This window comes from Drosophila suzukii, chromosome X (assembly GCF_043229965.1).
Source record: "Drosophila suzukii chromosome X, CBGP_Dsuzu_IsoJpt1.0, whole genome shotgun sequence".
Classification (NCBI taxonomy): Eukaryota; Metazoa; Arthropoda; class Insecta; order Diptera; family Drosophilidae; genus Drosophila; species Drosophila suzukii.
In genome coordinates this window covers 32,195,373-32,212,806 of record NC_092084.1, presented here as the reverse complement: position 1 = coordinate 32,212,806, position 17,434 = coordinate 32,195,373, and the positions used below count along the sequence as shown (strand labels likewise).

The 17,434-nt window shown below is 37.6% G+C and overlaps 2 protein-coding genes across 2 annotated transcripts; both read left to right on the top strand.

Moving 5' to 3' along the window:
- The first annotated feature begins 3,393 nt into the window (after positions 1 to 3,393).
- LOC118878268 (uncharacterized) lies at positions 3,394 to 4,062 on the top strand. Its single transcript, XM_036820154.2, has one exon. The coding sequence runs from the start codon at positions 3,394 to 3,396 to the stop codon at positions 4,060 to 4,062; it is 669 nt and encodes a 222-aa protein (XP_036676049.2).
- Positions 4,063 to 8,097: 4,035 nt separating this feature from the next.
- On the top strand, positions 8,098 to 8,769 carry LOC118878267 (uncharacterized). Its single transcript, XM_036820153.2, has one exon. The coding sequence runs from the start codon at positions 8,098 to 8,100 to the stop codon at positions 8,767 to 8,769; it is 672 nt and encodes a 223-aa protein (XP_036676048.2).
- Positions 8,770 to 17,434: the final 8,665 nt, after the last annotated feature.

Here is a 17,434-nt window from a genome sequence, read left to right as displayed (position 1 = left end):
TTCATTCTTCAATATATTGCTTTTTTTCTTTTAATGTGCACATTGATTACAAATCGAGCCAGTATTAAACTTTAGGCTTGAAATACTCAACCGTTAGTTACTAGGTTGATTTGATTTGCTGAGTAGCGGTTGTATGATTGTGGAGGCACTCGACAAATGCGTTCTTGATTTTCGTTTAGTGTGTAGATGTGATGCAACGTCTTTTTTGTTAATATGATATGTAAATACACTCCAAATCTCTGCCTGCAGCCCATGCTTTGAATTTAATGTCAAATAACTCTGATGTTAAATATGGTTGCGAACACGTTTGTGGGCTTCAAAGATATATATTGGCTTAGCGTTTTTCTTAATATGCCCATTTAATTGAATCAACCCCAAAAACTTAAGTCGCAGAAGTCTGCATACTGCTAAGAAGTCCTTATTATCTTTCACAATTTTGTGCGTGCACTCAATGTATACTTGTGTATGTGGACTGTCCCTATTGAGGCACAAGGTTAAACTTTGTTTACTTTCTGTATGTATGAACGTATGTTGAAATGCACATGCACATAAATAAAAAAAAAGGTTTTATTTTTCGCGCGGCTGGGGGAAATTTACCTTGTTTTGCTGAAGAAATCACCAGTTCTTTGCAACTTAGGTCGAAGGATCACGAATAGTTTCCAGTTGCCAATTTATGAATTTGCTTTCACACGGTGAAGGTCTTCTGGAAGCTAAGAACCCAAATGCTGAAAGCTGCTGGTACGTTGCTGGAAGCTGATGGCAAGTTGATGGAAGCTGATGGTAGGGTTTTGAATGGGGATAGTGGCTTGCTGGAAGCTGGTGGTCGGTTTTTTTTTAAAGAAGTCTAAATAAAAACTGTGAGCTTGTCGAGATGACAGTTCTGTAAAGAGATTTTTTTTTGGTTCCCTTGAAATGTCTTCTTTATTTATTTATACATTTTAATATATACTAGATTTGCGGTCGGCGCCCGGTTTGGAACGTCGGAAATTTGGTTGTGAACGATGTTTTAAGATGCAGTTGGAATAAAAAATAAAAATATTTTTTAATTTTTTGTACAGTTTCAGAGAGAAAGCTGTGCTAGGATGGAAATTAGAAAATACTTAAGGATTATAATATACCTGATTAAATATTCAACAACAGTTTAATTAAAACTAACTTTAAAAGGTGTCCCATTAGCCACGTGTATTTAAAACTGGGAAGTTTAGCAGGTTCAAGAGAAAATCTTAGATAAGTCAGATAAGGATTTGAAAGGTTTATCAAACAATCTCCAGGGAAATAAACTGTCTCCAATGTGCTTCGAAGAAGTCCTTGATGTTGACCCGGGAATGATCCATAAGGAAAAATTAAAACAAGGAAGAATGATATAGTCGAGTTCCCCACTATCATATACCCGTTACTCAGCTTAGTAACTTGAAAATAAATTTTCTTTATGCTTTTTATCTTTTCTACAATTCTAAATTTAACATTTTTCATTTATATCTTCGGTTGTCACGATATTGACAATGTTTTTGCTAGATACGGGCGTAAAATCTTTTATTATTATTTAGTGGTCCGACTTTAGCAATTATCGGCCTGCAGGAAGTGAAACTTATTTTTGCTTATCAAAAATAAAATATCTTTTAAAATTGTGGGCCCCACAGTTCTGCGCGGCTTGGGGACTTTCCAGTGGGCGTGGCACCCTGCTGAAGTACTCTTCCGATGCGCAAAAATCTCGCGTTTATAGTTTTCATGATCTTACCGTTCGTACTGATGATTTTATGAGGCTTGTGGGCGTATTGTGGGTTTTAGAGTGGGCTTGGTCAATTGATTAATTTGGGAACTGACGAGTGCAGTACACTCCAATTAACACTTTTATTCCGAAGCCTTGCACGCAGCGCAAGTTTGTTACGCAAATGTACCACGCTGAATGTGCCGAAACTGAACAAGGAAGAACGCTATAGTCGAGTACCTCGACTATCAGATACCCGATACTCAATTTAAGAAACCATAAGCAAACAGCACAGCGAAATTGAAATGCACCACCTACCCGCGATCTCAATATGTGGTTATGATTTACGCGCTATGGACATTAGAGTGGGCGTGGCAATCTTTTTTTGGGTCAATGGATAGGTATTGACGAGGCTAAAACATTTCAGTTAAGATTTTTTATCTAGCATGAAAATTGTGGGAGCCACAGACTTAGGCGGCATAGGGGCATATTCGGAATCTAAATCTCAATTCTCTATCTTATATAGTTCATATTTACGATTTTTTTTAATTTGTGGTCGGTTTTTTTTATTTTATTATTTTATTCTAGCATCAAAACAGTAGGAGCCACAGTTTCGGGCGGTTTGTGGGCGTTAGAGTGGGCGTGGCACCCTGCTGAAACAAACTTGCGCTACGCAGGAATTTTAGGAATCTGCATGCCTAATCCCAACATTGTAGCTTGTATAGTTTCCGAGATCTCAGCGTTCATACGGACAGACGGAAATGGCTAGATCGACTCGGCTAGTGATCCTGATCAAGAATATATATACTTTATGTGGTCGGAAACGCTCCTTCTGCCTGTTACATACTTTCCGACGAATCTAGTATACCCTTTCACTCTACGATTGACGGGTATAATAATGTTATGTTGCTTCGTTAATTATTTTAAGTTCAGCCGCCTGTGGCGCTAAAGAAGAAGAAGATAGGTGGCGCTATCCGGTAGGTGTTTTAGTGAAAAAAGCTGATTTGCTTTAAGCATATCTCCATCCCTCTCGCACTCCCTTAAGCTGAGTAACGGGTATTTAATAGTTGAGGCCATCGACTATAGCGTTTTCTTTTGTTTTAAGAGTACAGTTACATTTGAATTGCATTATTGTCAAATTTCAACATTTCTTAAAGAAAAAATCAATAATTTGGATAAAGTTTTAGAGTGTATTTATCAGTTCGTCACTTTACCCTACAACTATTAGAAGTGAAAAATTTTTGGCTTACGCCAAGAGCTGTAGTACTTAACTCCGCTGGAATTTTACCATCGAACTTTTACAGGAATATGCTCAATAGATGTCGGCAACTTTCTGCTTTTAAACTTTTAAAATATATTAATTTTTGGAAAAGTGGCATTCAAAAAACGAGTCGTTCATACCCTACACTCCCCTACACTAAAAGTTAATAAAAAATATATGTCCAAAATAAATCGGTCTTGTCGTAAACCAAAAAATTGGCTATCGAAGGATACAAAAACACATTAAGTTATGGCTTTTAGGTGGCAGCCCTGTTCCTTAGATATGATGAGCTAGTAGGCCATTCGTTTTCCTGTGACAGCTGAATTATTGCAATCGGAACTTTTCGACAACGTCAAGCTCTAGCGCCTTTCTATAAAAAGTAAAAAAATCTATACAATTTCGGCATATTCAGTTAGCCACAGCCATGGCCCCAAAGAAACGCATTTCGATGATCGCACCGGGGAGCGTGGTACCGGTAGTGCGGACGACCGAGACCGCGTCCCCGCGTTCAGTTGGCACCCAAACGAATGTCCTGGCAATGGGTCCGTCGAAGCGCAAGATGAATGCCTTGCAGATACCGCCGTCCCAACATTTGGCCACGCACCTGATGCCGGCGGTCAATCCGCAGGCAGAACCGTTGGCCGCTTCCATCATGATATGTAAACAACCGGCGGCTTGCCCACCGTTTGTTCCCGATTTGAATGAGAAGGCCTGCCAGGCGGTGGACGACGGTACTCTGGATTCAGCCGACCGTGTGATCATCCCGAATAACGGCGAGCAACCGATTGAATATCTGAAGTCCCTGATGACCAATCGAAGCGAAAATGCCGAACACTGGGATCGTAAACGTCTGGAAACTCTGATGACCCTAATCAACGACAATCCACCGCCGAATTGGCTTCTGGCGTCCCAAATGTGGCTGAAGGTCGACCAACTGGAGGAGCGTATAGAGGTCTGCGATCAGAGGGAACTGCTCAATGCCAAGAAACCTAAGATGGACGAGGAGCTGGCCAATGGTCAATACGGGGGGCAGAACGGGCAGCAGGGTGAGCAGCAGAACGAAGAGGTTCATCAGCCTTCACCAAAGACTTAGGAAATCGAGCCATATGTTCTATGCATAATTGTTCATATTACATCAGCAAAATAATATATAACCCATCCATTAAATGTAAAATGAGCTTATTTACGGACTCTCTTGTATTGTCTTAAAGGAAGCGCAAGGGAGATGGAGAATGCAAGCAGCAAAGCGACTTTTTTCGAGATTTCAGGGAGCCACCTAGCGGTGATGACTTGAACAATTTTTAGGTAAATGGGCAAACAAAACTAAATCCCATTTTCACCTTACAAAATCTTTAAGACAGGGGGGAACAGTCGGACTTAAGCGTTAATAGCGTTTGTGGGTGTACCAAAGTTTTTCTAGGTCAATCGATAGGCACTCTTTTTCAAAATCGTACAGCTTATTACCTACACAGGAATATGCTTGTGGCACAGGCGTGCCAAATGAGAAAAATTTAGAAAGTGAATTTATTTAGTGGATCGTATAGTACATTTTCGTCACGAAAGTTGAGATTATTACTTTTGTATGTTGAAAGTGCGAATGTCTCTAGTTTTTTACTTCCTTAAGAGGTGTTTTTCAAGATTTTGAAAAGTGAAGCCCGTTACTCGTGGAGTAAAAGGGTATACTAGGTTATCGTTGGGGCAAAATGAACTTGCGCTGCTCAAGAAGCCCAAGAATATACATACGTGCCAAGACCCAACGTTCTAGCCCTTATAGTTTCCGAGATCTCAGCGTACGGACGGACCGACAGACGGAAATGGAAAGATCGACTTAACAAGTAATCCTGATCAGGAATATATATTATTTATAGTGTAGCGCTTGCTTAAGCAGAAGTGGCTCATAGAGACACAGGGGTGGCGCCATCTAGCATTCGTGCGAAGAAATGTTCTGTAGCAGGTTTCGGAATAAGTGAGAGCAACAGGGGCAAATGTTAGGCTTTCTCGGGTCTAGTTTTTCACCCCATACTTCGTGGTTTGGGTTACCGCCTGAATTTTGGCATCAGAGTCGGTCTTTTCCGTTTTGGCAGCCTAGGCGAGCAGTAGTGAAAATTTGTCTACAAGTGTTTAATCCGCAAAGTTTAGCGCTAGTGACTAAGGTCGGCCTGTTCATCTTGCTGGGCCACCGGAAAAAAGGAGATATATTTAGGAGATTAACTACGGATTAGGCTACCAGCCGTCCTCAAAAGGTTTCTGCGCGGCCGCCGTGAATTCGAGAGAGATCTGTGGAGGTCATCCCCTATTATATTTGGAGCCGGACAAGCTGCTCGAAAAACTAGGTCGAGAAGCGGAAAAGAGGCCCAGTTCAGGGCCCCGCCAACAGCATTGCCTTTGGGGCGATGGAAGAAGACCCGACACACATAACCATTTTTGTTTGCTAAGTTACAAATCAAAAGCTTTTGCTTGGGGTTCGTTCTTCCTTTGAGCGAGAGCCAAAGGCAGTTGTTCGATCGCGCTGCAAGACGTTTGGTCCGTCGCGGAACCGCTGCGGATATTTTCTTCGTAGAGCCGTGAATTTGGCATAAAATGCCGGAAAACTAAGATAAAATTCAAAGGGGGAAATCGGAAAAGTTAAGCCCCCCAACTTGCACCAAATTCTTACGTTCCCCAACACTGAAAATTTAAAATAATGTTTAACGGCCGCTGCTCCCGAATACCGAACTTGGGTATTAACGTTTAAAAATGTGTAAAAAATCGATTTACCAACGGATTGTAGTGATCAACTGCGCATGTTCTCCGTTAAGGTTCAGCCTTCAAGAAAACAACATAAAACTAATTTCAGTTTTTAGGCGTGTATTTTTAAAGAAGCCATTTATGCCAGCGTTTTTGAATTTTTTCCAACGTTTTCAACTTTGACGAAGGGTAGCTTCTAAACTTATGAATGGAACTCAATTATGTGTATTAAAAAGTTAAAGGGCATTCTATTACCTGTAAAATGAGTCTTTGATGACCGAATTCGGTTTATCAGAACTCGAGTTAGAAAATAGTTAGAAAGTGCGAAAAACGCTTTTAACACTTTATACAAAATTGGTACCATAGAAAAAATTTTAAGTGCTCTTTTCTTTATCAGGGATATGTACCTTACGGGAAAACAAAGGTTTTCTTGAAGGCGTACTTCATTATTTTTTTTTGTAAATTGGTGTTTTTTGTAAACTGGTGTTAGCTATGAATTGTACTCTTAGAATTACTAATAGGAAGGCAGGCAAGACCTTTGGGCATGTTACCCATAATAGCTGAACCTAAGATGCATTGTAAGGAAGCTAGGGCAGAAGCTAACGAGAATATGGATAAAAATGCAAGATGTGATAAAAGTAGAGTTGATCAAAATAAGGCAAAAATTGTGAAACATGGGATTGGCGATCATGTCTTGCTTCGAAGTGAGGAACGGCATAAAACGAAATTGGATCTCAAGTTTAAAGGACTGCTTGTGGTAACAGAATTGCTGGAAGGTGATCGTTACCTATCGAAATCATTGACTAGTAGAATAACTTTTAAGTATCCGCATGAGAGCTTGCGAAAATTGCCAGATAAACGAGTTAAATCTGTAAAGAGACCTTTTTTTGGTTCCCTTGAAATGTCTTCTTTATTTATTTATACATTTTGATTTATACTAGATTTGAGGTCGGCGCCCGGTTTGGAACGTCGGAAATTTGGTTGTGAACGATGTTTTAAGATGGAATAAAAAATAAAAATATTTTTTAATTTTTTGTACAGTTTCAGAGAGAAAGCTGTGCTAGGATGGAAATTAGAAAATACTCAATTTTAGGAACCATAAGCAAGCAGCAAAGCGAAATTGAAATGCACCACCTACCCGCGATCTCAATATGTGGTTATGATTTACGCGTTATGGACATTAGAGTGGGCGTGGCAATCTTTTTTTGGGTCAATGGATAGGTATTGACGAGGCTAAAACATTTCAGTTAAGATTTTTTATCTAGCATGAAAATTGTGGGAGCCACAGACTTAGGCGGCTTATGGGCAAATTCGGAATCTAAATCTCAATTCTCTATCTTATATAGTTTCCGAGATATCCGCGTTCACATTTTAATTTGTGGTCGGTTTCTTTTATTTTATTATTTTATTCTAGCATCAAAACAGTAGGAGCCACAGTTTCGGGCGGTTTGTGGGCGTTAGAGTGGGCGTGGTACCCTGCTGAAACAAACTTGCGCTACGCAGGAATTTTAGGAATCTGCATGCCTAATCCCAACATTGTAGCTTGTATAGTTTCCGAGATCTCAGCGTTCATTCGGACAGACGGAAATGGCTAGATCGACTCGGCTAGTGATCCTGATCAAGAATATATATACTTTATGTGGTCGGAAACGCTTCCTTCTGCCTGTTACATACTTTCCGACGAATCTAGTATACCCTTTTACTCTACGATTGACGGGTATAATAATGTTATGTTGCTTCGTTAATTATTTTAAGTTCAGCCGCCTGTGGCGCTAAAGAAGAAAAAGATAGGTGGCGCTATAGGGTAGGTGTTGTAGTGAAAAAAACAGATTTGCTTTAAGCATATCTCCATCAATCTCGCACTCCCTTAAGCTGAGTAACGGGTATTTAATAGTTGAGGCCATCGACTATAGCGTTTTCTTTTGTTTTAAGAGTACAAGTACATTTGAATTGCATTATTGTCAAATTTCAACATTTCTTAAAGAAAAAATCAATAATTTGGATAAAGTTTTAGAGTGTATTTATCAGTTCGTCACTTTACCCTACAATTATTAGAAGTGAAAAATTATTGGCTTACGCCAAGAGCTGTAGTACTTAACTCCGCTGGAATTTTACCATCGAACTTTTACGGGAATATGCTCAATAGATGTCGGCAACTTTCTGCTTTTAAACTTTTAAAACATATTAATTTTTGAAAAAGTGGCATTCAAAAAGGAGTCGTTCATACCCTTCACTCCCCTACACTAAAAGTTAATAAAAAATATGTGTCCAAAATAAATCGGTATTGTCGTAAACCAAAAAATTGGCTATCGAAGGATACAAAAACACATTAAGTTATGGCTTTTAGGTGGCAGCCCTGCAGCCCTCTATACAATTTCGGCATATTCAGTTAGCCACAGCCATGGCCCCAAAGAAACGCATTTCGATGATCGCACCGGGGAGCGTGGTACCGGTAGTGCAGACGACCGAGACCGCGTCCCGGCGTTCAGTTGGCACCCAAACGAATGTCCTGGCAATGGGTCCGTCGAAGCTCAAGAAGATGAATGCCTTGCAGACACCGCCGTCCCAACATTTGGCCACGCACCTGATGCCGGCGGTCAATCCGCAGGCAGAACCGTTGGCCGCTTCCATCATGATATGTAAACAACCGGCGGCTTGCCCACCGTTTGTTCCCGATTTGAATGAGAAGGCCTGCCAGGCGATGGACGACGGTACTCTGGATTCAGCCGACCGTGTGATCATCCCGAATAACGGCGAGCAACCGATTGAATATCTGCAGTCCCTGATGACCAATCGAAGCGAAAATGCCAATCACTGGGATCGTAAACGTCTGGAAACTCTGATGACCCTAATCAACGACAATCTACCGCCGAATTGGCTTCTGGCGTCCCAAATGTGGCTGGAGGTCGACCAACTGGAGGAGCGTATAGAGGCCTACGATCAGAGGGAACTGCTCAAAGCCAAGAAACCTAAGATGGACGAGGAGCTGGCCAATGGTCAATACGGGGGGCAGAACGGGCAGCAGGGTGAGCAGCAGAACGAAGAGGTTCATCAGCCTTCACCAAAGACATAGGAAATCGAGCCATATGTTCTATGCATAATTGTTCCTATTACATCAGCAAAATAATATATAACACATCCATTAAATGTAAAATGAGCTTATTTACGGACTCTCTTGTATTGTCTTAAAGGAAGCGCAAGGGAGATGGAGAATGCAAGCAGCAAAGCGATTTCAGGGAGCCACCTAGCGGTGATGACTTGAACAATTTTTAGGTAAATGGGCAAACAAAACTAAATCCCATTTTCACCTTTTCAAAATCTTTAAGACGGGGGGAACAGTCGGACTTAAGCGTTAATAGCGTTTGTGGGTGTACCAAACTTTTTCTAGCTCAATTGATAGGCACTCTTTTTCAAAATCGTACAGCTTATTACCTACACAGGCATATGCCTGTGGCACAGGCGTGCCAAATGAGAAAAATTTAGAAAGTGCATTTATTTAGTAGATCGTATAGTACATTTTCGTCACGAAAGTTGAGATTAGAACTTTTGTATGTTGACGGTGCGAATGTCTCTAGTTTTTTTTGAAAAGTGAAGCCCGTTACTCGTGGAGTAAAAGGGTATACTAGGTTAACGTTGGAGCAAAATGAACTTGCGCTGAGTAGTAGGGAAACGCGGATTCTGGGACAATTAGCATATTAATGGCCCCCGCCTCCCCTCCCCCCTCAATAACGTATGCGGGTTCTGGGACAATTAGCATAATCCAATAAATTAACTGATTTTAATGGGCTTTTAAGTCATAAAAATGTCACGATCATGTCTATAAAGAGTAAAATTAATTGACCCCATCGCCCCCACATCCCCATGTGACAATATTGATCATGTATCCTTCCTCTCATTATCTGCAATTAATAGTCAGGTGAGAAAAGTGCACGTGAGAAAGGTCGCACAACCATAGTATCCAAAGGTTGTTATCTTAGAGGAACATATCCGATCATGTTAGGGAAAGGTGTGATCACGTACCCTTTTGCCTCATTATCACAGGTGTGTTGCTGTGCACGTGTGAAAGGTCGCACACCCAAAGTATTCAAAGATGGTTATCTTAGAGGAACATGTCCGATCATGTTGGGGAATAATGTTTCCTATGCTTATAAAACTAATTTAGAAATCAAAAGAACCCCAAAAAAATAAATCTCACAAGTTAATGATTCTCAGATGTGGAATATTTTCAAATACACATTTTTGTTTCCGCCCCAGAATGTTTAACTGGTAAATTGTCTAAGATTCTCTCCTTTCCACAAATCGGTCATAAACATGTCATAAAAGGGATTCAAGCAAGAGCTACCCGAACATGCGCACCTGTCAATTACCTGACCGCAATAAAAGGGACACATGCACAACCCAACAGGCGCACGCTCATTGACAAGATCATGGGCCTCACGCCAACGACCTCATACGAGCTCATACGACGTTCCCATAATAGCGGTTGAAATCACGACCGCGCAACAACTCGCAAGTAGCCGACATATCTCAGTCAAGGAAATATTTTCCATTCTCCGTACCTGTAATTTTAACTCGAAATAAAAAGTCAGAAGTTTATTTTGTAGCATAATAATACATTTATTCATTTATTTTGGTATTGCGAACATTTTTGTTATATATAGAAATTAATTTTCTGCTTTGATTCCGGCGATTTGCATAGAAGAAGCAGGCGCACGTTTCCGACGTCATTTCTGGATTACAAAATGTAAAGTGTTCACCATAATTCGTAGTTTTGAGATCATGTCCACCTCGGTTCATGAACATAGTTTTTGTGTTTAGAAGGTATTGAAAATGCTGACCAATTATATCTCCTTTAAAGTGTTCAATAAATTGATCAATTTCCTCATGAAATTTCATTAAATTAATTTTATTTTCTTACAGGGCCTTACACATCTAGTCTCCACTTCAAAATGACGTATGAAAAAAACTCCGCCCTTAAGGTGTGTTTCACAATAGGGAAACCGGTTTCCTTTAAACCTGTTTAATGACGGACAGCCCATTTCCTCGATATTAATGAGCTGACGACTCCTAAAAAACGTCTGTAGAAATCGTTTCTTTTCCACACCTTTACAAATAATTTGTTTTCCGCTTGTAATTGTCCTTAGATACTTTCGAGTTTGTGGAAAATATTTTCTCCATCGTTCCAAAAAATTTTGTGATGTGTATTGGTTAACCAAATTGCAGTCTTTCGAGATTTTGTATTTAGCAAAGTAAAATCATATGGTGGTTCTATTAAAAAACTATTATTCAAGCTTGGATCTTTTTGAATACAGTTCCAATTTCCTTTAGAATTAAATTATTATTATTATCAAAGAAACCTTGAACATCAATCGAAACAGTATCTTTCAACATTTTTCTAATGTTAAACAACTCGTTGTACTAGTCCGTTTAATGGGTTATATTCAACTAAACGGTCATGTATGAGGAGACAGTAAGCTTGGGTATTTTCATGACTTGGTGTCTTCAGTTCTATTGAAATTCTCACATCAATAGGACCAGTTTTCACTGATTCGTTTTGATATGAAAGATCAACCACAATAATAGGGGCCTTCAATTTAAATTCATTTGGGGTCAAAAATGGTTGTGACTCACGATTATAGTAACTAGATTGAAATCTTGTATACATTTCATATAGGTGAGCATACTGATTCTTACTAAAATCAACATTCAGATTATCATATGGATATGACTCTGAATTCAAGTGAACTTTCAAGTTTGATAAGTTATTTGTGATAAGTTCTCCATTTAGTGTAAATCCAATTATAGCATATCTTGGTTTTTCGCGGTTAGCCGACAATTTCACATTCCAGCTGTGTTGACTTCCATACCCCAATTTGGGGTTAACATATGAATCCCAACTCCGGAATGCGATTGGTAGGTTTACACCACTTTTAATAATATCGTACATCTTAATTTTTGCAAAATCGCTCGGAGTTACATGGGGAATTTTCCAGGTTATATTCGACATTTCCAACTTAAAAGTTTGTTCACTTCTGGTTTGTTCAAACACATCACCAAGATTCTTAGTTAGCATCAACACTAGTTCGTGTTTACAATTTAACAAAACTTTTTTATAATCCTCAGCAAATCCCAATAAATTTTTTAATGGTACAGAAAAGTTAAAGTGGGGTCTCGTAGATATTTCGTCCCCACTGCTCCATCCGGAATTAAATAGATTTTGACTTTGAAGATTATCCAGAGATATATAATTTTTTAGGGTTGTAGTCATACCGACAAATCGTGTTTTATCAATCTCACATCCATTTATTTCTTACTTAATTTCATCCAAAAAGTAAGCCATACAATTATTTTTAAAAAAAGTGGTAACATTATCAGTTGTAGGTCCATTCGGTGAATCTTTTCTAATAATTCCTTGAAAATTAAGGTAACTTTCGTGAGGAAGCACGTACAAGTCTTGATTTCGAATAGTAATTCGAATTTCATCGTTTGGCTTAAATGTTTGATTATACGATGAATAAGTATGAAACTCTTTCTTCGAAATACTCTCATCTGAGTAAACCTTTTCTCGAACATTTAAAATTTCGTTCATTGTTTTCCTTTTCACCTTTTATATTATACTCGAAGCTTCAAGCCTAACGACTTTAAAAATAGTTTATTTTTCAAAGTAAGTAAGCTTCTTTTTACTTTTGATCCTCTTTCTATAGCTTTACAATTAGTAATGCTTGGCTGAGGACTTAAGCTACGACTTTTATTATAAATAATCATTCTATTAACCGAATGTGCATGCGAATCGAAACGTTTTCACCACGTAAATTCACCAAATCACCGTTTTGATCAACTATGCGTATAGATAGTGTGCTTATTTCGTCACAGTTGATTGGTAAATAAATTAGGTTATGTGGTGTCACTGTCATTTTATACCCAGGCGGAACATTAATGCCAAACTCATGTAATGTATGATTCGGTGTATTATCTACATATGAACCGCTGATTATATTACATTCCAAACGAATTGTATTAATTTTTAATATGTTCACGGTCTGATCTGATCGATAGGTTTTTGTAGGATGTGGTTCTAGTACTTTTTGATGGAAACCAAACAGCTGTCCAACCGATCTTTCCTTATTAAAGTAAACTGACTCTCGCATGGTAGTTATTTCAACTTGAAGTGTATTATTATTACTTCGAATTTTAAATGTATTTTCAAGGTTATAGTCTTTTAGTTTATTGTAAATGAAATCGGTGATATCATTCAATTCATATGATCTAGTTGGAATTGTAATAACCTTGTCACCGATGTGGAAGAGGTTATTTTTTTCATCAATATTTGAAATCGAATTGTACATATTAAAATCGATAAGAGCGCACTCATATCGACCATTCAATTCGATAGGTGGAAAAAAGTTTGTATTTATAATGGAACTATTTCCATTCAAGGATAATGCAAGTGATCTAGACATATTGAAATCTCTTGATAAACTGTGGGATTGTAAGTATCTAACCAAGCTTTATATTGAAATTACTCCTTAAATCATAATAAATTGATCAAATCCTTTTCTGTATCTTCCGTTATCCATTTCGTTATCCTTGCTAATTAATAGGAATCCGTGCTTGTCCTCCCAACATTTTTGACAAATTTTCACAAATGTTTTATAATTCATATCAGTGTTAATATGGTCCCGATATATATGCCGCATATTTAAATCATCTTGCTTAAACATTATAATAAAGTTGGCATTGTCACGAATCAGATGTTTAGGTATATGACTATAGGTTTAACATAAATAAAAAGAGTCGATATTTTTATGTCGACCCATACAAAAATAAGATCTTATGTTATCTTGTTTTTCACATGCTACGTCATCGAATATCATAATGGAATTGTGTTTAGCTTCACTGGGGTCTAGTACACCCTCATTATGGGAGAATGTATGATATCCCATTCCTTTAATCGGTTTGATTAATTTCTCCAAGTACTCATATTTAGGTTGATATAAACTTTTTGAAAATATATAAACATTTTCGAATTTTAATCCATTAGGACTCTCTATTAGACTTAACATAATATTAGTTTTACCACAATTCGAAGGCCCAACAATTAGAGCCCTTATTGTGTTCGGTAAGAGAGCACTATGTCGTGGCGGTAGATTTTTCTCGTTTTCATCGTTAATATTTCTAACTACAATTTTTTGTTTCTGACTTATTAAACGCATCTTTTAACCTAATGTACCTCATTCAATGAGAAATCTTTGATGATTAAACATCAATAAAATGGGGAAACGTTTTTATAATCGCATCAGTCGTATTTTTAATTGTAAACACGGTGGTGGTCTTGTCGATAAGCTTATTAATACATTACCGTTTGAAGCCCATATTCCGGGATATAATTTTTGTGGACCGGGTACAAAGTTACAGAAACGGTTGGAACGTGGTGATCAAGGAATAAACCCATTGGATGAAGCTGGCAAAGAGCACGATATTTCATATTCTCAAAACAAGGCATTGAGAGCTGACTCCATATTAATTGACAAAGCCTGGTCGCGTGTCAAGGCACCAGATAGCAGTCTTGGTGAAAGAGCAGCAGCATACTTTGTTACAAATATAATGAAAGCCAAAAAAAAATTTGGTATGGGATTGAATAAAACGGAAAAGAAAGGAAGGAAAAAGATATTGAAGAATAAAATAAAGAAGACAAACCTTTCGACTGTAATTAATGCTGCTACTAAGACATTAAAAAAACAAAAACCATTAGACATTATGAGTGCAATTAAAGTTGCACGTAAATCAATTCATCAATCAATGGGTTCTAAGAAAAATGTTAAAGTACCTCGTGTAATTAATGTACCCAAAATTGGAGGTTATCTACCAATCGTGCCGATCTTGACAGCCCTCAGCGCTCTTGGTAGTTTAGCAAGTGGTAGTGCAGCAATTGCAAAAACAATTAACAGTGCGAGAATGGCTAAGGTAGATATGGAGGAGAAAAAACGTCACAATAGGAAAATTGAAAGTGTTGCTGTAGGAGAAGGATTATATCTCAAGCCCTATAGAAAGGGTTATGGTTTCTTTCTTAAGCCCTATAGTAAGGGGAAAGGAATTAAGAAGCGAAAAAACTAATTTCTCTGCTACCCAATAGACCACTATCAAATATCGACATTATACATTTTGCTAGGAAATATATCACACATTTTAGAGGGGTGTTTATGAGAGATCTACTCCCAGAAGCATTAAAAAGTAGGGAGTGTGGTATAGTAAACTTAGATAATTCACGATCAAGTGGTACACATTGGGTTGCATATAATAAAAATAAAAATAATATACATTATTTCGACAGTTTTGGAAATCTTCAGCCACCTAGAGAAGTTGTGAAATACTTGGGACACAGAATACAATACAACTACGATAGAGTTCAAGACTTTGATACATACAACTGTGGACACCTGAGCCTCGCTTTTCTACTTTCTTTCGTAGAAAATGTGGAGTCAAAACCGGTATATTTAAATGGTTAATTTACATTTGGGGGGTTGAAAATCAATGTATGGGTACGTGTATGTGTGAACTCTGTATGGTATAAAAAGTGGACCTGCACGCGTTCAAATTCACAGTCTAAGTTTCTACTTCACATCGAACGTCGTCTAGAGGACAAGAATTTTTGATCATTCTTAACAAAAAAAACCTATAACTGCTCATAACAGCTCAAAACAGCTGGTGACCAGCTTATAACAACTAGTAAACAACTAGTTAACAGCTACTAAACAGATTATAACCATCTAATAACAGCTATTAACCAGCTAAAACAAGTAGTAAGCAACTACGAAACAAGTACTGAACAACTGCTTAACAGGTAGTAAACATCAAAATACAGCTAAAAACAACGTGGAACAACTGTACCAAGTCCAAAAAACTCAACAACCTTCATTAATCAGGAAAACTAGATGAACATTGTAGTTAAAGAGTTCAATAAATTTAATAAAAAGACACTGTTATCGAAGACAAGGATGCCTGAAAATGTAAGATTCCCGATCCTCAAGGCGGAGCGCAAAACAACAAAGGTTGGAGAATCTATTGCTCTCGAGTTGGAGGAGCACATTCTGTACATGCCGGAAAGGTACACCTCTCTTCAAGATGATGTCATCAATGAAATGGTTGATGGAAAATTTAATATTTATAAAAGTAATGACAATTTGTATTTAGAAATAAGTCAGTAATCATTAAAAGGATTGAGATTTTAAGAATATAACAATAAATACACTTTTTAAAATATAATGAAGAAAATGTATCGAATCTTTTTTTTATTCGGAAATGGTATATAAATATTACAGATCTTGGCGTTCCCTAAACAGTATTTGTTTAGTAACTGAGGAGTGACTACATGAATTTCGGAAATTTTAAATCTTTCACCTATAAAGTTTGAACAATATACTACAATGAATATTTTGTCACAGTTAAGCAAAGCTAGATTTGCTTTGAAGCGAAAATTCGATGATCTCAAACAAGTCAAAAATCATACGAATTAACAATTGGAGGAAACTTTTAAACCTATTACTGAACCCTTACATGAACTTGTTAAGGAAAATAAAAAACAAAAGATTTCTAATGTAAAAGATAGTATAAAAGTAAAGCGTGAAATGAAGCAAATTAAGAAATACGATGGTGATGAGAGAGAGCTTGACGATTTCTACTTTACAACTAATGAGAAAGATCCGCAGTCTAATCGAAACATAACTCCACCAAGGTCTTTCGATGATAGTGATTCCTATAATCAATTCTTTTCACAAACGAATATAGAGGAAGATATAGAAGAAGAGAAAAAGGAGACGGAAAAGAGTGAAGAAGAAGGGACAACACCTTTACCAATGTATACAGGAGAGGCCGATATGGGTGTGGATGCAGAGCTAGAAGATAATAACACTAGTTATAATTATGATTTTAATATCAGTAATTTGACCAGAGGAAATGTGTTGGATAAGGGTTATGGACCTAAAAAAAGCGCAAACAATTCATTAACTTTGGGAGATAAAGAATTAAAAATTAAAAATAATAAAATAACATTTTCTAGTGGAATGAGTTGTGATCTGACTCCTGGTCTGTACTCTCTAATTTTTCTTAGTAAACCTGAAATCTATGATGATCAAGACTTGAAAATGTATAAAACAATTATTTTAGAAACGAATATACATAGAGTAGGCTTTAAACCTAATAACAGAATCAAGGGTACACGAGCATACAAATATAGCCATATTATTAAGAAGTTGATAGACAAAGATTTCAGTCCTACAACGTCTACTCCACTTCGCTCAAAAACAGGCTTTGGTTACATGACTCTTCAGAAATCAAATCCAAACTATGTATATTGGAATGATGTAAATGAGTTAGTCGAACGATTGGAAATTTTAGTAGCATCAAAAGGAGCGGGTAACACCAGCCACAACATCGAAATTTTTTCAATATTAGAGGAATTGCGTGAAGAAAGGATTATATATTAATGAGTATAAATAGGAAGGACAAATATGTTTTACATTTATAAACATCATGTCTGTCGACAAGTTTGGACATTTTTCTGTTGATAAGGAACGATCAGAAAATTTGAAAAGACGTGTTAATTTTACTGAGGGATTATTCATCGATGAGGACGGTAATCTAAATGCTCAAAATAAACGTATCAGAAACGGATCTAAGCCTTTAGACAACAATGATCTAGCAACGAAACAGTATACTGATGAGATCCTCGGAAAGTTGGG

Coding starts and splice junctions, on each gene's coding strand:
- LOC118878268 (XM_036820154.2), top strand. CDS start 3,394: ATGGCCCCAAAGAAACGCATTTCGATGATCGCACCGGGGAGCGTGGTA.
- LOC118878267 (XM_036820153.2), top strand. CDS start 8,098: ATGGCCCCAAAGAAACGCATTTCGATGATCGCACCGGGGAGCGTGGTA.